Here is a 24,662-nt window from a genome sequence, read left to right as displayed (position 1 = left end):
TAATGACTTTGATATGAATGGAAAAAGTAATATCAAAGGAAATTTTGTTATTTTTCATTCTTGCTAGAAGACACTTTATTTGAGTGTAAATATCTATCTGAATTCCCGTTTTGAAGTGATTTTGCAGATATAAGAGACTATTGTGTTTAAGTTTCACTATTTGGCAACAGGCCATGAGCATCCAAAGGTTTATCCTATGTAGTTTCTAGTACTTTCGACATCTACTATATACACAGAAAGTACATTCAAAAGGCCGTCCTTTCACAACACCAAATAGCTTTGTTTCCGTTTAAAGAAGTTTTTGTGTACTTGTAATTTAGATAATTTTCATATTATTTTAACTATACTACTAATACCAAAGGATATATTTCAGTTTATAAATAAAATTAAAATGGAATTGATTTTTTCTTTTTCAAAATGGTTTTAGACCAACCCTTCCAAATATATGTATAGTAAATAACTTACTTCTGTTGAAGTTATATAAAATAAACCTGCCTTCCACACAAAAAATGACAAATCAAATTTCAATTTCATATCATTTTTTTTATTTCAAATAATTTGTTTCAATATAAATACAAACTGCATAACAATTGGTCCTAATTTATATAATCGTTTTACTACCCTGCCTTTTCATGCGTGCTAGTAAAAATATCATCTTTAAATAAATATCTATAATGTTGTTTGCCCATTTAGTTCGTTGGAGATAGACGGTTTACTGCACATCATAGACAGACTGTTTTTTGAAGTATGAGAAACTTGCTTTGAAACCTTACAAGGAATTGTACTATACATATTCATGAATGAAAGCTAAAATTTTCTTTGAAGTTATTAAAAAATACAAAAAGAAAAATTGCACCAAATTTTTGAGGATTTCATGTCATACAATAGCATGTGCAAAAACTATTAAATGAAGATTACCAAGAAGAAACAATAAATTATTTGTCATGTATGAAATTTGTGAATATCGCACAATCATCATTATTCTAAGACATACCTTTAATAGAATGGATTATTCCTTTATGTAAAATTTATATTTGTCATGCTAAAATAATATCCACCTAAAATTAAAATGTATAAATAAAAGGAAATTAATTACAAGTATCTTAATACTTATTATTGACTCCATTCAAGAAGAAAATAATTTGAAAGCGAGTAATAAAAATAAGCTACATGTATGATGTATTAATTAAAACAAGATGAAGAATAGTATAAAATTTTCTTACATCTATTCAGACCAATTTACCATAATTGTTGGATTCTTCAAATGAACTGAGCCATGCGAATCTTATAAATATAAAAGCATGATTAACATTTTAAAAGGACATCTTCTAGAAAAACTGTAATTGAATAGACATTTTTGAACACTATAAAAAAGGAAGAAAATACCAAAGGGGTAATTAAAAACCAATCAAAGGAAGTCAACACAAATCTCATTACTAAAACTTATATATCAACATGTTACGTACTTAAATATATGTGGAAATCATATGAATTTTCATGGATTAACTGGTTATTCTTTTATCCATCGTACACAAGTGCATATTTTAACATGTGAGTAAACAACACACAAGTGTTAATAGCTTTTGATCACAAACAATAAAACTGAACAAAAATGTTCTCAACTTATTTTATGTATATGTATAAATATAGTACTGAACAACTTCACTTAAACCACCTCCCTTACCCAAACCAGTAAATGATTTAACAATATTTAAACTTATTTCCCTTGGTTAACAATTTTATAATGTCCAAACCACATAATATTGAAGTAATCTCTATTATAATATTAATATTACACTGTCTACCATCTAACTAATCACAGAACTTGGCAAGATACATTCCTTCCTTAGCACTTACAAAAATTCATCTTTTTTTTAAAAATATTTCCCCATCTATTATAGATAATACTGTAAACCAACTTATTTTTAACGAGATACTTTATTTCATGTTTAATCGTTTCTATTCAACTTCATGGCTTCATTTGCTAAATGTTCTAATTTCATTGATGTATTAATAGATTGAAGTTAAAAATATTCCCAAAATTAGTTTGGTTTACAGAAAGTACAAGTTAACTTAAGTATTAATACATGATCAGCATCAACATGACACATTGGATGGAAATCCTACTCAAATTAACAATATATTGGAACACTGTGATCATCACAGTATTATGGCAGATAAAATATCACATAACAAAAAATCTGCATATAAAAAGAAATACCATATCATAAAATCACAGCTTTCATAACAGATCTCCCTAAAAATAAAACAATTCAATAAATAAAATCCTCTGTTAATAAATATTAAAGTCATTATAAAACATTTCATGATTCAGTATTTTTGTTTAACAAATAAGTTTTGATCACTCTTGATTTGCTCCTTTCATGGAAAGGTTATTGCATAACAAACTCCAGTCCCTGAGCACTTCAAATAATCTTCCCATGTCTCAGTAGTAACTGAAAAATAAGACAAATAATTCAAATTTTAACAATTAAACGTGTTGTACATCAAAATGAAAGAAAATATATAACCCCCAAAAAACTTTCTGTACTCTATGTTATTTGCACTACCACAAAACACATTCAACGAAGAACGATTAAATGGAGATTGTATCCCACAGACACAGATGATGCACCTGCTTACATACAATGTTTTAAAGGGACATGATTACGAGGCAAATCTAAGTGATGCGAAACAAACCTAAACTAGATCAGTGTTTTGTTGTTATCAATATTGTGTACATGTTTCAAAACATATAAGAGGCAAACTGAAGTCCGAGGACGGAAATTAATTTTAGACTGCTAATCGCTTGAATGCAGATGTCAATTTTTAAATACAATGCTTGAGAAAACGTTTACACCAACAAAGCAAGAAAGCCGATCAAAGTTTTAATTACATGCATAAGGAAAATAGCTCTTAATTTGCATTTTTGTACTGAGTGTGATGCAATACAGTATGTTTTATTAATGTATAGACAAAACAAATAAGTAAATACCAATTGTGAAAAATAAACTCGAAACGAGTCAAACATTTAAAGTTGTAGTGACAATGGCTTCTTTGCTAAACTAATCTGACCAGAAACATGGCCCTTTATAATAACTTCCTTTTTAAAGCTTTTGTGACATGTATTCTCAATTATTCTGAACATTATTTCTAAATCCTAATAAATCTAAGACAGTGAATACCTACCCTTGTTTAGTTTCCCTAAACGGACATATATTTATTCTTGACCTTGTCTTCCTCAGACAGAGGTTCATGTTCTTGTTCTTCAAGGTCTTCCTCCTCATATGTGGTCTCCGACACTGGACTAGAGAAATATCGAACATCACGGTCTTGGTCATTTTGTAATTGTTCTATGACTTTTTTCAATTCTTCACAACATGGATTTTTTTCGGTAAAGAAGAAACCTACAATTGAAATGACTTGATGAAATACCTTCTAATTCATAAAATTTCTATACTGTTTTGTATTCACTTTCAAGAACAAATTCTATTCAACTCCTTTCTCTTCATTAGTTTAAACATATTTATTTATAGATGCGAGTGCTGCCTTGTAGCGGCATTAGCCTAACTCTTTTTCGAAATCTACAAGGGTGTCTCTAACGTGCAAGAGATATGGCTCTCTCTTAACACAGGTCAGCCATTTATTTTCCCCTTCCGACGGACTATTCATTAAAAACTTTTTTTTTAAAACCAATAATTTCTTTGCAAGTCAATTTTTTAAACATACATTTTAATACTATTTTAGTAAAAAAATGTTTACAACCTTCAATAAGCTAGCGGTTTAGTATATCCTTTGATAGTTTTAATTCTAAAAGGGTCAAGTTATGAATGCATAAAACAATGACCGAGGCCAAATAATGAAATGAGATTTGCCAATGTACACATGAGGTTCCAGAAAACTGACTTAATCCCCAAACTATCAATTATGTTGGCATCACCTAACCAATCCTGCCTCAGTGTTAATTTTGTCAAACGTCTGAGGTAAGATAACAACCAATTTTTAATAAACTTGATTTAGGTGTGTTTCAACGCCACTTTAAAGTACGGCATATAGGCTAAATCGTTGCAGCCAGTGTATATCGGTGGAAGAAGCCATAGTGCCTGGAAAAAACCTGACCTTAAATACTGACAATCCAAGTCAATTAAGATTGGAGTCGAGTGCACCTGCATGAGCCGGGTTCAAACTCATAACCTCAGTGTTGACTGGCTAGTGATTACAGTAGTAACTATTTCGACCACTCAGCCACTGAGAATAAACAATTTCATACTTTTTAATTTTTACAACTAACCTTTATTCATCAACGACTGGGACAATGCTTTGGCAACAGATATCCTGACATTTGGCACACTATCTGTACTCAATGCAAACAATCCAGGGAGTATTATGGTTACAAGTCTATTGAGTGGAACTGCATTATAATCTATGATGGCTTGTGTCAGCTGAGCAAAGCTAAAATGGTACAAGATTTGAACAATTTAGTGATTTTTTTCAGAATCTATTTTCTTTTGCTGAAAAATTAACTCTTCTAGAGATTTTCTTTTCTCTTAAACTTGTGAAAGGAACCAGATATATATAACTGTCTTAACATAGCATTGACACAAGTGCATCAAGGAAATGATTAATTGAATTAAGGAAGATAACTGGTTTTATAACATGCCTTATACAGAGGATTTTTTTGTGTGTGCAACTTGCACAACTTAATTATTTTCTTTACAAGGAGCATCATACACATACACAATTGTTTTGAAACTTAAATATCGGATTATAGATATGGGTTCTGATTGCATTAATAACCCCCACTCTCAAACGTGTTTTTTTTTATAAATATATATTTGATCTGATGGATAAATCTGATGTAGAATTGTCACTGGCTCAGACTCAGACATACTTATAAATATAATTATTTTCTGTGACTGTATCTTACATTAATTTGTAGGATCCTTTACTATAGATAATTTAGCCGACCTGTAAAAATACCATCTCCATGCCTTATATATCATGTACTGTAGTACAACGCTCGATTAAAACTGACATGGAAAGGTAACACCTGGCCACCAAAAGCTTCATAATGAAGCCCAGGTGGTCGTGTGGTCTAGCGGGACGGCTACAGTGCAGGCGATTTGATGTCACTATATCTCAGTAGCATGGGTTCGAATCCCGGTGAGGGAAGAACAAAAAATTTGCGAAAGCACATCTAGCATTGTTGGGTTGATGTTTATATATATATACTAGAAACACTTACATTTGTCTACCCAACCATTTATTGCTCTTGGCAAACAAATTGACTAACTGGTTCAGTAATCCTTCCATAAGTTTATCATCATCATCTGTTGACAATTTTCTCATTATAACACTCATCTGTAAAGAAAAAGAAACAACGCAATATTACTAACAAAACTATAATTCTATTCATTTAGCATATTTGTTACAATCTAATCAATTTTCCTTACTACCCCAAAGTATTTCAGACTACAGGATTGATTTAAATACTGATCACTAGTATGTTGTCAAGTGACAGATCAATAGACCAAGTCACATGGTAGCCAATATGAAGCTTGGTACCAAAAGAAAAGATATTTGTAGTTGTAGAGTAGTAGGACATATAAATGTGTTACTGATGGACAGATGAGGAATAATTTATAACTAGAACTGATGGTTGCAGTTTATGAGCAAGCAAGATACAACCTCCATTATTATGGACGGAACGGTTGAATTTACAAATACATTTTCATCCTCAAATCATAACTATTGATAACAATATATGTCTTGCCTGTTGGCAGAAAATTCAAGGAAACTATATGATGGACAGAGTCACAGTAACAATGTAAAGGCAGTTTGTTTTAGCATCCACAATCCAGTCAATTGTAATTTAGAATCATACTGCATTAGTGTTGACACATTCTCTGCCTTTCCCCCAAAAAAGCAATAGAATCTCTATCAGAGAATTTTGTCAGAGGCTAGACTAAAATAGTCATGGTTGGCACCTAAGCAATAGAAGTATATAGTTACTGAAAAATAAAGGTTTACACATACCAAGCTAAAAGCCATCCTGCGGACTTCAGACACCCTGTCTTCACATAAAGCTAAGCCTAAAGGCAGAACATATTGACTAACTTCTGTAGCACTAAACAATTCTGTGATGGAAATCAACTGCCTGCAATACAAACATAGCAATGTTGGTTTTCTGACCTTCTCAAATATTCAGTAAAACATGTGAACACCGGTTGCACGACCAAGTTTTTTTTCATGAAATGTGACAAAAAAGTTCGCTGATCATCAAAACTTGTGAAAACATTCTGGCAATTCAAATAGAAAACTAGTTACAATTTTCTGTGAAAAATAAGTCATAAAGAATTATTATGATTGAGTGCAACCATTAGCAATTTCCAGATGCATTTTATTTACAAATCTGTTCAAATTCATAGTATTCTGTTGTTCTTGACATGATTGAACTTACTCTGCTAATTCAAATCTAAATCTCCAGTTTTTATGATTGTCGAGGCTCATGAAACTATCCATTTTACTCAAATACTGTTTCCTCGTTTCTTGTGTCAACAACTGAAAGAAAACACCATTGAAATAAATAATCATTTGTCTGATAAAAAATTTAAAAGGGAATAATATTTTACACAGTATGGGCTTTAACTTTTTTGTATATTTTCATTAAGTCAATATGCATGCTTTTTTTTAGCCCAAGATCTGACATAACTACTTGTACGAAATTATTGAGAACAAATATCATTTTCCTCATAAAAAAATAAGACAGAAATGGCTGACAAGCACTTTTTCTTAAACCTTGGCATGCATCAAATTTGAATTAGGTTTTTATACATTTGTTAAGGCTATTTGTCTAAAATAAACACCATTCAACAAATTTAAATTAAAGTGCATAATTTCTTGTAAATGTTTTAAGCAATTATAAGAAAGACGTCATACATACCCTTAAAAAATCTGAAAAATGTCTTAAAACTCCTATCCTGACTTCATCTAAATCTTTCAGAAATCCATCAAATACTGGTACCAAGTCATGATGTGTAATTTCAGAACCAAGAATTATCGCCATTTCATGGATCGAAAATGCTAATGTTCTCCTAACTTTCCACTGTAAAAACAAAAGATTTATTTAACCGTGGGTAAAAAAACCTACACCACAAGAACCTATAACAAATACGATTGAAATAAAGGGGGAATGGACACAGATGATTGATGCCCTTGCTTGCATATCATATAGTTATAAAGGACTAAACTGAAGACCAGTAAAAGTTGTGCTACCTAAATGTATATTCATTTAGAGTTTTGTGGTAATAAATATTGTGTGCAAGTTTAAACATTTGTAACTTCTGGTAGAGGCAAACTTCAGTTAGAAATCTGAAACCAAAAATTTCTTCAATTTTTCCAATTGTAAAGGGACATAACTCAGAACAGAAATAGTGACACTAGCAGAATTCCAACGTGGTCTGTTATTTATGGTAATAAGCATTGTGTTAAGATGTCTTAACATTTGGTCGAGGCAAACCAAAGTTTGAGAACAGAAGCAAAAATTCAGCAATGCTACAAAGGTGCATAACTCTACAATGGTGAAGTGTAACCAATAAAATTCTAACTTTATCTGTATTTTGTGATTATAAGTATTTTGCATAAGGGCTATTCCAGAAAAAAATGTATGGGGGTGTTGGAAGGCAGTTTTTGTCAGCACCCGCCACCCAGACAATTGTATTTGAGAATTATAGTGCATTATAGTGTGAAAAGTTGCTCGGATACCCATCACCCATGTATTATTAATATAATGTGCCTTCCAACCCCCCCATACATTATCTTCTGGAATAGCCCTAAGTTTCATGGAAATAGGTCAAGGCAAACTAATGTAGCTGCGGACACTGGTAAATTTAATACTAAAAGCACAAAAGACATGTATTCATTCTTCAATCTTTGCTCATTAAGTATGACTATCTCACCTGCATATCTGATGCCAATGTTTCATACAACAGTTTTATACAGTTCCAATTTTTCCTTCCTAAAGTGTACGCTACAGCTGGAAGATTGTATGCACAATGTCGGGTTATTTCTGTATCTACAGTCTGTGCTCTAGATGGATCTGCCATTCCCAAGTAACTTTCTAATAAACTCTGAGGTACAATGTCCTACAAAAAGTGTTGGTCAATAATAGATTATTTTTGGCTTCAACCTTAAATCTCAACTCTGATACAATTGGCCCCGAAATTTACTTAAAGTTAAATTTTTGTTGATGGAAAAACTTTCCCCGTCATATCATTGAGAACATGTGTACTAAGTTTCAACTTCATCTAAAACTACCTTGAACAAAAAATTGCCCTTCAGTGTTTGATACCTTAAACCACCATAATTTAACTTTAAATTTCATTAATTTTTCTTTGGTTTACAAAATTAACTTCATAAAATAATTTGCTTGGTGTTTTCCTACTAGATACCTTACATTTGATCTGGTCCCACCATCAATGATTTTGAGACTCACTGAACAGACCCCAGTGCTTATAAATTTTAGATTTATTGTTTGAAAGCAAAGTTCTAAACAACTTTTGTAATTGTTTCTTCATCAGTTGGAATCAAGTCAATATATCGAAAGGAGGACAGAAATCTTTAAAAAGTACATGTATGAAAACCTTCAACTGAAGCCTTTTTGTGATTTAACCTTCAACAATAGCCTTTCTGTGATTTAACCTTCAACAATAACCTTTATGTAATTTAACCTTTAACAATAGCCTTTGTGATTTAACCTTCAACAATAGCCTTTATGTTTTATGATTTTTCAATCACTTTTTATACATACCTGCTGCTGAGCTAATGCAGCCTCGTCGATATGTTCTGGACTTTCAGCATCAATGAACTCAAGGCTGGTACCGCTTAAATCTGCAAGAGGCATTAAAGACAGCAATAGATCACTGTCAATATAGCCAAGGATATCATCTGGAAGAATAGGTAGGAACTGAAGGGAGACAGCCTTTCACGGAGTGAAATCATTCCCCATTATCAAGACAAAATTATTGAAATAACATTGCATGTTACGTCTATAAGCAAAATATAGTTGCGCATGCACATTGGTGTAATTTTTGAATCAATGATCAAATGTAGCTTTAAACATTTCTATTTAAAATTTTATCTGCAACAAAAGGTAAATTTTTAAGTCATGCATTATGTTAGTTTTAGATTCATTATTGAAGAATCCCCCACAAGTTCATGTAAGGGACCTACTTGATCTTTCTTGAAAAAAAAAGCTCTTAATTCTTCATTGAAAAACTTAAGAAATTCTTGAAAAGGAGAAACAGTTAAAGTGTGATATTCCTTCGATATATTGATTATTTTGAAGTATTAGTAAGATTTTACATACAGGTACACACTGTTAACTCTTTTGTTCAGTATATGGAGTCCGTTACTAGTTAAAATGAATGCAAACAATATGCAGATGAAAGTTATTTGACAAAGCAAACAAAGGATATAAAATAATAATTACCATAATACAAACCATGTACATTGTTTTCATTCTGAAGGGATAATTCCTTCAGTTGATCTCCAATGACATGTGTGGTACCAATATTGTCTACGGTTTCTGAAACTTCATTCAAAGTACAAACATTAGCAGTCATTATTTGCTGGCCTTCATCAAGCACTTCATTGTCAGAATTTAAATTTTTGACATTATTCTTTTCGACATCATTCAAGGCTATATCCTCTAATGTGACGGTATCGTATCCCCTGGCATAAACACTAAGTTGATTGTCATCAGCTTTGTGTTCCTCAGAAAGGGTCAAGTCTACCTCAGGCAATGGTGCCCTCCAATAATTAAACGAGTTAAAATCTTCCTCTTGTGGGCTGTCTTGCACCTCTGGTTTACTTGTATCACATGTTAATTGGCTACTACTATCACTATCTACACTAGTTCTTTCTATATTGTTATTTGAAAGATCACTACTACTGGCACATACTGGAGAGTCTGAGACAGGCTCTTTTATATCACAGGTATTTTCTTGGTCTGTCGTCGTATTATCACATTGAGCTACTGAACTGTCATTTGATATGCTAGAATCTGAACTTTGTTCTGTTTTAATTGTATTTTCAGTACTAGAAGTTTCGTAATTATGAGCTCTTTTTTCTTCGGCTGACAGACTGTCATCCGAAGAAACAAGAACATCATTAGGATTGTTACTATCTGATATGTCCATTGTTTCCAAATTATCACTTGAATCACATAAGCCTTCTTGAGCTCTTTGTTTTTCTCTTTCAAACATTCTAACATCTTCAACAAATTCTTCTTTTTCTCGTATTCTTTCTTCTAAATCTCTTAAAATTTCTCTGCAATACATATATTTTTTTTTAAATTCTGCAATTTATTTAGACGAAACTAAAAAACAAAATTTAAGTGAAACTGAATAGAACCTATACAACTTCATTTAGACAAATTTAAAATAATGTTTACCCAATGTCTCAATCATCTGTTCTGTATAATTGTGAACCATGCCTACACTTCATCCAGATTTATAAATCATAGATATAGGAAGATATGGTGCGAGTGCCAATGAGACAACCCTCCATCCAAAATAACAATTTAAAAAAAGTAAACCATTATAGGTCAATGTACGGCATTCAACAGGGAGCCTTGGCTCACACCGAACAACAAGCTATAAAGGGCCCCTAAATGCTCATTTCATGTGATACTTTAAAATCTTAACGAGAAAATTACTCCTTCATTTATGTTATTTATCTCTGTTGCAACAAATAACCAGTTATCAATTGTTAACAAATTTGACATTATATGGGAACTTTTCTTTTCATACTAATTTTGGTATTGATGAAACAGTTGACTAATTTAGAAAGTCATTTGATTTCTTTTTCAGGTATGATAACTTACAAACTTTCTGGATTCTTAACTATCAGGACACCTTCTTCATTTACAAATAGTCCAGTAAGTTCAGAATCAGCAAAGGTTGAAATGAATGGCCCTAGCTGTTGAAATGCTGCCATTCTCACCTAAAACAAGTATACATAATTTGGTAAATCATAGAACTCAACTAATTTTTTGTTTAAACTTCGGAGCTGTCATTTTTTTTAATCTTGTCAGAATGTATAGTAGTATCAGCTTTCTCCAAACTGATTAACATCTCATAAAGTAACTCGACTTCTTTATTTAAAAATTCACTTTAAGGTCATTTAATGCTTCATCTGCTCACATTTTGCAGCTGTTGACATCATTTTACCATTAGATTCTATACTACTGTTTTAAAGATTTTAAAACTGAAATCAGTAGACACTCCAATGAATTCCTCTGTGTGAAGTTCAAGACTGACATAACAAACAACACTTAAAGACCATAAACATGTATAAACATTTCAACATAATATGTATCCCATATTCTTAAAACTTGTGGGATATTTACCTCCAAGATGGCATATATTTACTTCATTAAAAAAAAATAATGTTATCAGCCACAACTCCTACTTTGGCTGATTCTAAAGCACTTACCCATCTTGATAAATCACATAAAAGATTAACAAACAAGTTAGACAACTCTCCCCGTCGGACGTCAAGTGAACATGAACAGGAAACTGCCATAAAACATTCTGCACATGCTTTCCTCACTCCCCAAACTCCATCTTCACACAAGTAATAAAATTTTGGCAACTGAAAGGCATTTAAATTTGGTAAACATTTTGTAATCCATTCAAAATTAAAACTAAGATCAGATCATAATTCTTACATGTCTAGGCATTACTCAGTGTAATCTATTTGTTCCTGGAGCTTTTCAAGTGTTATTGTAGGATCAGCGACAGTTGAAAGGAATGGACAACTTTAAATATGGAAACATTTTTTTTAAAACAAAATATCAAGAAACCCTGTGCACAATCATGCATTATAATAAAACAAATATTTATTTTTATTTTTGTCATGCAATAAAAGATTACAATCTGCAATTCAATAAAATAAACATTACAAACATGCAAATCATCTGACAGTCGTAGAATTTAATAAGATTTGATTATCATAGTATCATTCTGGTAGAGCGAGAGCACAAGTTGTACAAGGAGAGAAGATAGGTTTAAACAATATATTGAAAATAATAAACCTAAATTTTAAATCTTGAAGTTTGAATGGTTTCCCCTTTTTCTAATGGAACTTTCTGTGGTATATGTTGAGTTGCTGCAATTTGTTTCTTAAAACATAGCCTTTGAATTTTGCTTGAAAAAAATAAAGACCATGATTAGTTGGAATAGTAACATTCAAAAGCTGTCCCAAATTATCTTACCAATTCTCTTTCTGTATTGTCCTGTCCTACTACAGTACAGAAGTCTCCAAAGTTAGCAGCACACACCTGTGACAACAAGATTTACTTCAACGTAACTTCAATGTGATATGATACAAACTAACTTTTTAGTAACATGTTAAGGTTTTCTTTGCAGATTTTTTTTATATTGATTATTGCTTCATTAATATCCAGGTATGACCACTGGAGAAATTGAAAATTTGCCATGAAAAATGAAGCTGAGAATTCAATATTCATTATTTTGAGAGTTGTACATTCTAAATCTCTCAGATCTTAGTCATGCAGTAATCATCAAATTCATAAGCATTCAGTGCCATCTTTTTAATTTTTAAACAGTTTTGAGCAACTCTGCAAAACTAAAAAGTCAAATGTTTATTTTCCTCTTGTTTTGTGTTTAAAGATTATTTATCTAGACACTCTCATATGAATGCTTGGCAACAACACAGTGTACCAGTTTGATCAATCCAGTATCTTACCCTTAGTAATTATAACTTCACTGCTTTCTTCGTAAAAATATGTGTATTGATAACTGAAAAAGTTAGTACATTGAGATTTTCTTAAAAAAAAACAATAAATAAAATTATCTTCAACATAAATATAAGAACAAGGTAGCTACCTTTCTAACATGAAATAAAGGGTCTGTACACATCTCACAGAATCTGGACAAGAATAATCTTTCTGTCATGTCTCTTCCTAGCAACTGGGACATTTTACTCATTAACTAAAATATAATACATAACCAATATTTAAATGTGCATTCACCTCAATGAGTTAAAAGTTTTGAACAAAATACAAATGTATAAATATAGATTCAACATGTCATTAAAATTTTAATTCTATTCATATTGGCAAAATTTTATACATATGAGATTTCATTTTAGCTTAGCAATTTTCCAATGTAGAAAAATCATGGCAGGTGTTAAGGATTTCTTGTCATCAAAGCTGGCTGTGATATGAAAGTTAAACAACATTTCACAACCACTTTGACATCAAGATGACCTCTTTCAGTCTATTTTGATCATATTCATATTCTAAAATGCAAAAAAAAACAAAAAACACATCATAATTAATATCTTTAATACCATCTGTTGTAGACTGAAAAATGAAGTAAAAGTTTTTACAGAAATACATATTTAGAATCTTAATGTTTCTTTGAATAGAAAGATGTTTAAAATAAAACACAACATAATAAAATATTTGCAATAGATTTTTTTCCAAAATTATGAATATAAACTCATCTGAAAATAGAAGATTTTCACTGTTTCAAGCTCATCAAAGCTGGCTGTGATATGATAGTTTGGAACACATCACAACAACTTTGACGTCTTGAAAACAGCATTTTCTTGAACAAGAAATAAAGCTGAAATAAAGATTATTAGAGGCTTACTGCATTAAAAAGCTCATCAAAGCAGGCTGTGATATGAAGAATGTCACACATCACAGCCACTTTGACAACTTTTTACATGCATTTTCTATCTGAAATAAATAAAATTATTGTTTAAATGAGATATGGTATAATGTACAAAGATTTTGATTGTTTTCACCTTTTGCTTTCAAAATTTCATACTAAAAGCTCATCAAAGCTGGCTGTGATATGAGAACCAATACATTTCACAACCACTTTGATGCACATTTAGGATGGATATATCAACAAAAACATAAATAAATGTTTCACAATCAGAAAGATGTGTCTTCTTTCAATCTTCAGAGTACCTTCCTCTGGGACTAATGCAAGGCTGGATAATTGGTGTTGATTGAATTTTCACACTGAGCTCATCAAAGCTGGCTGTGATATGAAATTTACCAACATTTCACAGTCACTCTGATGGGTCAAGGTGGCAAATTACCTCTTCCGTTTCATGGATCTCTCATTCTCTTTCATTGTTCAATGGTATTCTTGTCATACAAAGACTAAATGCTATTTCTGTACATATATTATGGATCAACAGGTTATGAATGATAATTTCATATTCACTTCAATATTTATAGCAATTGTAAATACTTTCATTAATTTGAGCAAATCTTCTTAATGAGTATTACTCCTGCAACAATTAAAGACACATGACTTGGAGCATGATTCAGGTAGATCCTAATTACAATCAGCTACCTGTCAAATTAATTAATTAAATTAGAGCTTCAAGACATCCTGTACAGGTAATGTGTATGAGAAATACTGATCCAAGCAGGCTGTGATACAACTTATTATCAATGCATCACAGCATCTTGGCCAGTACCTATGCATACTTTTCCTCCATCACTAATACATTGAGTAAAATCTGCCTACTTCTGATAATATTTGTGTTTCTCTGGTTTACCAAAGAAATGTTTGCAGCAACCCTATTGTAAAGAAAAACTAATGAATTAATTTAAGAAGGTATTTCAGATCAGAAGGCTCATCAAAGCTGGCTGTGATAGGTAAAAGCTATAACATCCAGCATTGACAGTCATCAGCTCTGTACAAATCTTAACCTGAAAAAAAAGTAAATATTCAAATTAATTATAGCTGACTGCTGTGGCTTCCCAAATACTTGCATTTCTTGAATACAGCAAAAAATCAATATTATATAAAACATGCTATATGCTATAAGATATATAGTTTATTCAAGAAAACTCGGCCGCAGAAAACTGCCTAACAGGAGCATATTATACACAATATTAATTACAACACAGGAATACTTCTTTCATGTGGCAATTAAGTTGTAACATTTCTCCCATATCATTCTTTCAGATGTTGGAAGTTGTAACATAAAAGTCCATAAAGCAATAATTTAACTGGTTCCTGTCCAACATTCAGTGGCTTTTAAAACTGGCTTGTTGACTGGAGTCACTGCTATGCAAAAGACAGAGTAGTAAGGTGAATTATATGAAACATCTCACTACCCATGTCTTTCACACAGGGTAACAACTTAGGCTGTGTCAGTTGAAATATATAATCCTGTACTATGAATATAATTGGTATTATTCTATTTTCTCAAAAGTAACTTACAGCTACAGCTTCTGTTCTGTAATCATCCATACTGTCTGGACTGGCTAGATCTAATATCACACTCACTACTTGTTCTTCTATGTCAGCTACAATAAACAAAATATCTTTTTGAAGTTAGCTTCAAGAACTTAAAAATTTTGTCATAAAGGAAGCAAGTGCTGGGCATTGGTATGTAATTATGTATGTTAGTCTTTTTAAATAGTCAATAAATAAGACAGAGAAGAAGAAAAATCTTGTGTTTCTGGTAACCCGACTGACCCTGGTTTTTTTTTAACCCAGACCCTAATTTTTTTATTGGATCTTCCAAAAAAAAAAAGGTATCAACCGACCCGTTTTTGACACAGACTTCTGTTAATCATTGAACATAATTTATCTAACTTGCTTCTACTGCCACAAAAGCCAGTAAAACATTTTATTAATGTCAAAAGGTATTTCAAATAGGTTTAAAATTCAAGAAATTTGCACAGCAGTTGCTTAAAAAACATTGCAAATGGTTGCACTTCTATTATTTAAAACTAATTACAGACCCGGACTTGGAAAAACCATAATTTTCCCGATTTCGTTTACAATGTAAATCAAAAAAAAAAAAAAGAATTCCGACCTACTGACCCTATTTTTTAAAATGATGTTACCAGAAACAGATTTTTTTTTTAGGCCTAAGAGATGCACTAACTTTTCTTTTTGCAACAGTCAGGTATAGGCGGAGAAATATTAAAATATGGGAAAAAAAATCCAATTTCATGAAAGCTCTTACCTTTACTTATCAATTCTTGTTCAAGAAGAACAAGTAAAGCTGCTTGACTAGTTTTTCTGACCTGAAAGAAAGAAAAAACAATCAATCTTAAACCATTTCTAAATAAATCAAGACTGAATTACTTTTAGTTTGCATTTATTCTGGTGTCTTGTAATACAGGTTGGCATAATTTGCACATTGTAAACCAGATTACCTTAGAGATAATAGGCATTCTAATATTATCATATACTTACATAGATGCCAACCCCCTTTTGACACAATCAGTAACAAACTATCAAATTTTCCGTATTTTTGAAAAGTTTTCAGTAATCATTCATAAACGTGCATTTACCAATAAAAATTACTGACGAGTGGTTGCAAAGTGATGTACACTAAAATTTGTCATTTAACATGTTGTCTGTAGTATGTATTCCGTTCATTGATTGTTCAGATGTTCTCGACTCAAACATTTTTGTTTTGTCAAGGAGAAGTAGAGAAAGGGGGAAAGCTACTTAATAAAATGCAAGTTTGCCTATTCGGAAGTCAGTTAGTTACCCAACAATAGGTTGATAACTCCTGAGAAACCGGAAGCATTACATTGGCGTTTCCTAAATACTGGACCAGGACGGAAAAGTAATGATAAAAATCCGCGTTTTACAAAATTGAACGTCGATGATTGGGAATCCGTAACTATTCGACTTTGACCGTAATAGCATAGTTTTTATTGCAAAATCGGAAAAACTACGGAAAAATCGTAATGGTTGTCATCTATGTACTTAGACTAAATAACATATAAATTTTACCGTATGATAATGGCATTAAATTGAGGTAAATTCCATATTTTTTTAATTGGTGCTTAGCGGGCTGATATGAAAAGTTTATCACATGCTTCGATTGTTATCACATGGCATTCCGGTAATACTCGGCCAATTCCGGAAAATACACCTCAGTGCTACGTCTTCAGTGAAAAACATTACAAAGTAGTGTACAAAACAATTACTTGAATACTGGAAAGTATATTGTTTAAAATAATAATAATAAAAAATAAAAAAAAAACCAAACCAAACAAATTATTTAATAAATGCATTTTTTAGAGTTTTTCTGAAACATAATTTAGAAAGTTTCTTTAAAAAGTTGACTTTTCCAAACAATGATCATTATGTGTATTGTTGAATTATTTTTTTGTAGATTCGTCCATATTAAAATGGTTTTTTTTTCTCTCTCTGTTGAGGCATATGATAGAAAGATTTCATATTGAATGTATCAAATTTTGGGTCCGACGGCCGTGAACTTTTTTACTCTTTAAACTTCGGGAACCACGTAAAAGGATCAATATATGAATCTGTTATTTTTCTCTACTGTTGAAGCATATGATAAAAAGATCATAACATGTCATTTTTCATATCGCATGTATTATCAGCCCTCGAGCCATGCGGCTCTTTGGCTGATATTGAACCTAGGGCTGACAATACATGCGATATGAAAAATGCCATGTAATAATCTGATATTATTGCATGTCAATACAAAAGTGTGAAAAACTGAATATTTGAGTGAATTTTCAAAGTCCAAAGACCACAACTCTCAAAAAAATTATCAGACCTGAACACAATTCAAACTTGATCTGTAACTTGTCATGATAAAACAATAATACCCAATTTCAAATCAATATTTTCAAGCATGAAGAAAGTGAGGAAAACTGATTTGCTAGACTATGGATGGACAGACAAGACAGAGTGCAAACCTAAAGTCCCCTTCAACTTCTTTTGTAGGAGACTAACAAACAAATAATTGCACTCACATTTTTATGATTTCAGTTGCATTGATTATTGTATGAAGTTTTTTATTACTTTGTTTACAAGTTCTTTTAATTTAACAAATATAAGCAGATGCACTGCAGGGCGCAGCTTTATAGGACCGCAGAGGTCGAACCCTGAACAGTTGGGGCAAGTATGGACACAACATTTAAGCTTGATACAGCTCTGAACTTGGATTATGATTAAATAGTTGACACAACAGGTTTCTGACACAGAATGAATGTGGTCTAAGAACTTAAACTTAAAACTTTTGAATTGTACATTTACCTATTATGGTCCAATATCCAAAATCGAAGCACATGTTTAGATTCAGCATATCAAAGAACCCCAATAATTCTTTTTTGATGAAATCAAACAGTTTCATTTCTACCCTTTTTGGCCCCCAATTCCTAGACTGTTGGGACCAAAACTCCCAAAATCAATCCAAATCTTCCTTTTATGGTCATAAACCTTGTGTTTAAATTTCATAGATTTCTATTCACTTGTACTAAAGTTATAGTGCAAAAACCAAATGTCTTTGAGACGACGATGCCAATGTCATACGACCAAAAAAATTTTGCGGTTGTATAAAATTAAAAAGGAGAAAAACTTACTTGATTGTTTCTGTCATTTAAATATCGCACCACCATTGGTAAAATGTATAAAGATACTGAGTTTGGAAACAAATCCTTATTTTCCTGACAGTACATCGCTAAATGTGGTATCTGTTCCATTAACTCTGACCTAACAATGGGATCTACAAACAAAAACAACAGTATTAAAACACATGATCATCTTTCTTATTTGGTAGACTTTTTAAAAGCTTTCATATTTTTTTAGTGCAAAGTTTAATTAACCCTTTCGCCGATGAGTCCCGGTTTACCGGGATTCACGCTTCAGACAGCTGACGATGAGTCCCGTTTTACCGGGATCGGAATACCTCTTTTATGTTTCCCGCTTAAAACAGTGCAAACATGAGTAATCTTTCTTTGATGGAATACCCGGATGAAAGTGTAAACATGACGCTTCCGTTTGTTGAAAACCGTGTCAAAATCAGAGGAAATTTACGGAATTTACGAGAATTTGAAATGAGGGAACATTTTTTTTGAAAGAATATGGAAGAATTGAAGCCAAACTAGTATACTTTTTTGACATAAAATGTTGCTTTAAGTACAAAACACTTGGGATGGACATCGTTCAGTGTGAGGAATTTGTACAGCCTCATAAAAAATTTCAAAATTTTGCCGTTTTGGGTTAAAAAATTACGATTTGGGGTCAAAGAGCAGAATTTTGAAATTTCACCTAGAAAATGCCGAAAATTTGAAAATTTGAATATTTTAAGAAGAAAAAATTATTAAAACATGAATAAAACTGTGAACATGGTGTTAGTGAATGAAATAAATACGCAAATAACTACAAACAAGTTTTTATTGACATCTATTATGAAGATCTCCCACTTGAGTAATAGTAGCCAGGGAAGCCATCGTCTCAGAGTAGCTTCTGTCTGGGCAGCAATCGGTGAAAGGGTTAAGTTGAACAATTTCTTAAACAGAATATGCTGGGAAAAATAAATCAAAATATTTCAGCATCTGATGTAAGAAGTAAACAACAAAATCTTAAAATTGTTTGAACAAAGGCCAAAAAAAAATATATGTCTGTTTCCTACTGCCAAGGTAAATAAATCAGGGATGGTAGGTCGGGGTTTTTTTTTGTTTTAATTATTTGTTTTTTCTTTTTTGCACTCCCTGCAGTTGGTTCAATGTCATGTTTGGTTGGGTTCCTGTACCCAAAAGTATGCAAATCTCTATTTAGAAGCTTTAATTGACTTCTCCTCCTAGTGCCAACATTTTTAAACCTTAATTGTAGCACATTTGTGCTGGGAGCAGCAACTTTTATTGTTTGGGCATAGTATGATACGGATCAGAAACGATTTTTTTCCGGAATTAAAAAAAAATCTAGGGTCGGTCAGAAGCAAGAAACAGACATATATTTTTTTTGCCTAACCCCTTTTACCTTCTTTTTTTATTTATTCATTTTTCTCAAATCACTAGATATCTTAAAGCCTATTCAATTACTTGATTCAGATTTAAATGTTTAAAACTTTTTCCAGACGATTTTGATTCAATACATTGTGGATTTTACATTCTAGCAACAATAATGTTTAAAACATCAGAGTAATGTACATAAAATGTCACATTCAGTGTATGATTTATTCATTCTAAAAGATAGCTAAATGAATATGAGAATAAGCTCATTTTGCATGGTTTCTTATTTTACAAATAACATACCTGAATCTTCCGATAATTTCACCATAGCTTCCAAAACAGGTGTGCAATCTTCTTCCTCATCTTCCACTGCTCGAATTGTATCCAACATACCACGAGCAACCATTTGTCTACAGAACAAAAATGCACTTATTTTTTAACATGAAATCTTCAGTTCTGCTATTTCTGTATACAACCAATTTAATTGAAATCTAATAATTGTTCACGAACCCACTTAAGGACACTCAATAGAAAAATGTTTGTTAAATAAGATTACAAGAAAAATACATGTCCTTCAGATTACAAAACACAATAAACTTTGCAGTCCAAAGGTTTATATAGAAATCGTGTAAAAAAAGTAACTTTTCTTTTGCATCAATATTTGTAACAACCGACTAACCTTGTGTAGACATTGTCACTTTGCATGTATTTCTCCAATTTTTGTAGAGGTGAAAGTTTATCATCTGTGTTGTAATTATCTTCCCCATCCAAATCATCATCGAGTCCAAAACCTAGAATATAGATTATAATTTCAAATGGCATGGCTTAATATCCCATGTCTGCAGTCTTCATTTCACAATGGTCACAAGAATAAATTGGCAGAGAGATAGTAGGGCTTTTAAGGTGCCTCTATTAAAATTTGTTTGTGCTCAATGGTTAATTTTGTGTGTCAAATATTTTCCAAAAAATCTATGATAACCCATAAACTTAAGTGTTCTAAGGGCCTTTTAGCGTCATATTTATGCGATTCTTTAACATTTTTTCCCCTCTTTATTATAAATAGCGTTACGGATACAAGGCTTTAATTTCTAGAAACTCTTTTAACATTTCAAAATTGACTGTTTACCATGATGAAATAAGATATTTCAAAGGAACACTGACCCTAGCATGTCAATTTTACCAATTTTTTCCCCTCTTTATTATAAATAGCGTTACGGATACAAGGCTTTAATTTCTAGAAACTCTTTTAACATTTCAAAATTGACTGTTTACCATGATGAAATAAGATATTTCAAAGGAACACTGACCCTAGCATGTCAATTTTATTATGAAGACTTGTTGCAGCAATTATAAATTATATTTTATCCCATGGTAATGTCAGAATTTTGTTAATAAAAACAAATCAAAGTCATAATTATTTGGCACTAGATCCAAATACAAACTCTTCCATACAACAAATATAGTACTTTGCACTTCTATGTACATTTCAGTTTGATCACTTACAACAATAGCATTTGTATCGAGGTTGCTTTTCTTTTATTCACTTGAATTTCAAACGTTTTTCAGGAGTATTAGGAGTTTACAAGTATGGCTGCAGTGCTTTACATGTAATTATTGTTGAATTTGAGCTTGATATTTAAAATTGTAATACATTTTTAGACCATCTGGATTAAGTGTAATGTAATCAAGATCAGGATTCACCTCTATTTACCCTCTTGCTGCCAACCTTTCTTCAAGGTTGCATTTCATATTCCGGAAAATATGACAGCCTGACGTCTGTGACATAACATGCCAAACAACAACATCATTCAATATATGACGCCACAACATAATGACCGTTACATTTGGGACCCATTGGAGAAAAACATAACACTGTTTAATCTTCGGTCTTTTAATTGAAAGAGATACTGCATTGATGAGAAGCTTGCATAAATTGAACCATGGACATATGTGTTCCTCTGGCAGAAAGAGGGTTGAGTCACCCTTCTTTTAGTTCCAAGAAATGAACTCACTAGTACTTGTGTTAATTTAGTAAACAATTATCAATGGGAGAAATCAAGCACAAGGGAGGTTATAATCTTTGTTCTATACACTTCAGGAAATTCAAGTCTGATTTTTCTGCCCTTAAATAACAAGGAGCTGAATTAAAATTGCAATGAAAAAAACCCATACCATTAAAGAAATTGGAATGAGTCGACAAATGTAAAAAGAGTTCAAAGAAGAAAACTTGCAGCCTGATTTACGTTGAAAAAAATGAATTAATACAAATACATGTATGATATACAGCAACAAACAACCACTAAATTACAGGCTCCTGACTCGGAACATTCAAACATAGAATTTGTGTGGTGGGGGTTGACATGTTAGGGGGGCAGCCAAACTTCCACAACCTTGGTACAGTTCAGTGGTGTATTTGTACTATGTAGTCTTCCAAAAATATGTCGACATCACAAGAAAACACACTATTTTCAAATAAATTTTGGAAAACAATAACTTTAACAGTAATTTAACTGAGGGCATGTTTGGGAAGAGAAAGAAATACTTAGGTACTGTCTGTATATTTCAGGTACATGTATGTGTATTGGAATAATTTTTAATTTCAACCAACAAAATGTCAAGCCATGTTAATTAATTTTAGTACACAATAGCAATTTACACAACACAAACAAAAACCAACAAGTAACATCAACATCATGTCAAATATAGACAATTTTTCGACATTGAGTACTCTGGATTTCGTCTAAACAAAATTGCCTTGCAAGCGTGCTTTGCACAAATTTCCACTTTATAAAATGCTTCCTGTACATTGGAAAAATGGCAACAATGGAAATTTCTTTGTTCATGAAACTATCCAAGTCCGACATATAGTTCTTTTAAACTTTGAAAAAAAAAATCTTTTTAAAAACAAAACTTACTTTCTGGTCAAAATTTAACCAAAAAATTTTGGCGCGCTCTCGCTACCCTCCATTACGATAAATTTTGGCAACAGATTTCACTGGAAGCGTGACCTATTTACCATTATTCAACAAGAATGACGCACTGCATTGTCATTACTCATTCATGACTAAGCCATTAAGTTTAATAGCAATTTCAATTAGCAATATAGCACTCGATTGTTTTCCAGGTAGCTAAAATAATTAAAATACTTACGGAGCCTTCACAAACACGCCACCAAATTCAAATGGGAATCGTGCGCGGGAACTTGGGTCATGGGGTTAGGGGGAAACCCAGATCACGTGATCACAATCATGGCATCATTGATTCTACAAATCTTGGCGTCATGTTTGAATTTACGAATTAAACTACACGTGTCGTGTCAAAACAAATACATAAAACGAAATTTTGCATTATATATTTTGTAAGGAATATTATTTCATACATCGGACATACTGATAAAGCCCTCAAAATGTTGAACACTGAAAGTGGACGCGAAAGGATATCATAATCTCAGAACTTGGGACATTTTGTCATCTCCGTGCTCTGCAGTGATAAACAATGACAAAAATGTGGATGTAAACATAACTTACCTTCTTCACCGTTATCGTCTCCTATTCCACCATAAAAGTCAATATCTGAAAAATAATATTATTACTTCAGTAAAGGCGGAAAAGTTTAAATTTCGTAAATAGAACAGGGTTTATTAAATGAGGTGGACTCACCCGCCATGTTGAAAGGAGCACGCTACTTTGTAAAACTATCGCTGATTGGTCGATGACTGTAAAATTCTTCTGATTGATTGGTTAGGGAATTTTTTGTTGTTCGGATGATTCCGATGTCCGTCGTAAACGTGTTCGGTAATATATGTGCATGAATGGCGAACTACATTCACAATTTGATTATCATTTTATATGGAATTATACACGTTTTTGGGTACAGATTATCGTGAATATTGTCCTTGGAGTCTTTCATAACTACATATAATGGATTGAAACATAATTGTTTAAACGTTTATCTGAATAATAAAATGAAAACAAAGGACTTTGGCATTGTGTGTGATTAGGCAGTCAGTGCCCGATAAGCTTCCGCACTTGAAATTAGGGCTTATTTCCATCAATTGATTTATGCATGGAAAGATGAATTGACAGATATAATTTCGTCCATTTCGACTAAACTATGACAATTTCCATTCGTATAAAACGTTTGAAATGTATTTTAAAAGCACAATATATAATTCATTAATTTTCTTAATATGGGGCCCCAATAAGGGTGTATTGGTTCCCAACATTCTATTCTTTATTATTTGCCTGATCTTAACTTTTTTTTTCTCGGTGTCACGTATCTTTTTTCAACGCAGGACTTTTAATTGGACCGTTTTTATATTGTTTCGGCCTAAGTAAATCAATTCTTATAAAACTTGGCCTGAGTTGAAAAATATGTTTGTGTTGTCATATTTTCGTTGTCCGAAATTATATGAGGCACTCAACAAATCCATAAATCCAGTTAACTTTATGAAGACAAATGACCATAATTGTATGCATAAGATCATTCATGCACCAAATATATAAAAGTATGATATATACACCATACGCCCTCATTTTCATTTGCCGATCGAGATTTAAAAAAACCAGAATATAGCTAAAAAGTGACTAGCAACGCTCGGCAATTTTTTTTTAATTTGGACATTATATTGCGGCATAAGTGTAAAAAAATCCTTGTCTATATAATGGAATTTTATAAGACTGTCATACAAGTGAGAGGTTTAGTAACTTTAAAACCAGATTTAATTAACCATGTAACTTTTGTTCTACAATAGAAAATGCACGTACAAAATCGCCGGGGGAAATGACTGCTGTTATCCACTCGTTTGATGGGTTTGAGCTTTTGTTTTTGCTATTTGATGAGCGAATTTCCGTTTTGAATTTTCATAGGA

At 32.0% G+C, this 24,662-nt stretch overlaps 1 protein-coding gene across 15 annotated transcripts; it reads right to left on the bottom strand.

The window, feature by feature from the left end:
• Positions 1 to 522: 522 nt before the first annotated feature.
• On the bottom strand, positions 523 to 23,523 carry LOC139523375 (serine/threonine-protein phosphatase 4 regulatory subunit 1-like). Of its 15 annotated transcripts, none has more exons than XM_071317318.1 (21): positions 23,452 to 23,523; positions 23,320 to 23,364; positions 20,472 to 20,583; positions 20,096 to 20,202; positions 18,422 to 18,564; positions 16,036 to 16,096; positions 15,282 to 15,367; positions 12,912 to 13,016; positions 12,278 to 12,343; positions 11,497 to 11,655; positions 10,886 to 11,004; positions 9,491 to 10,329; positions 8,810 to 8,946; positions 7,959 to 8,144; positions 6,944 to 7,105; positions 6,461 to 6,561; positions 6,037 to 6,157; positions 5,246 to 5,361; positions 4,292 to 4,452; positions 3,190 to 3,407; positions 523 to 2,456 (listed from the first exon to the last, which is right to left on the bottom strand). In XM_071317318.1, exons 1-20 carry the CDS (start codon positions 23,456 to 23,458, stop codon positions 3,205 to 3,207), a joined length of 3,036 nt encoding a protein of 1,011 aa, XP_071173419.1. In that variant the 5' UTR covers positions 23,459 to 23,523; the 3' UTR covers positions 523 to 2,456; positions 3,190 to 3,204. The 15 variants fall into 15 exon arrangements, with proteins under 15 accessions (XP_071173419.1, XP_071173420.1, XP_071173423.1 ...); XM_071317319.1 differs by having other exon boundaries at positions 9,503 to 10,329; XM_071317322.1 differs by having other exon boundaries at positions 8,810 to 8,889; positions 9,503 to 10,329.
• Positions 23,524 to 24,662: the final 1,139 nt, after the last annotated feature.

This window comes from Mytilus edulis, chromosome 5 (assembly GCF_963676685.1).
Source record: "Mytilus edulis chromosome 5, xbMytEdul2.2, whole genome shotgun sequence".
NCBI classification, from domain to species: domain Eukaryota; kingdom Metazoa; phylum Mollusca; class Bivalvia; order Mytilida; family Mytilidae; genus Mytilus; species Mytilus edulis.
This window is presented reverse-complemented; position numbering and strand designations above follow the sequence as displayed.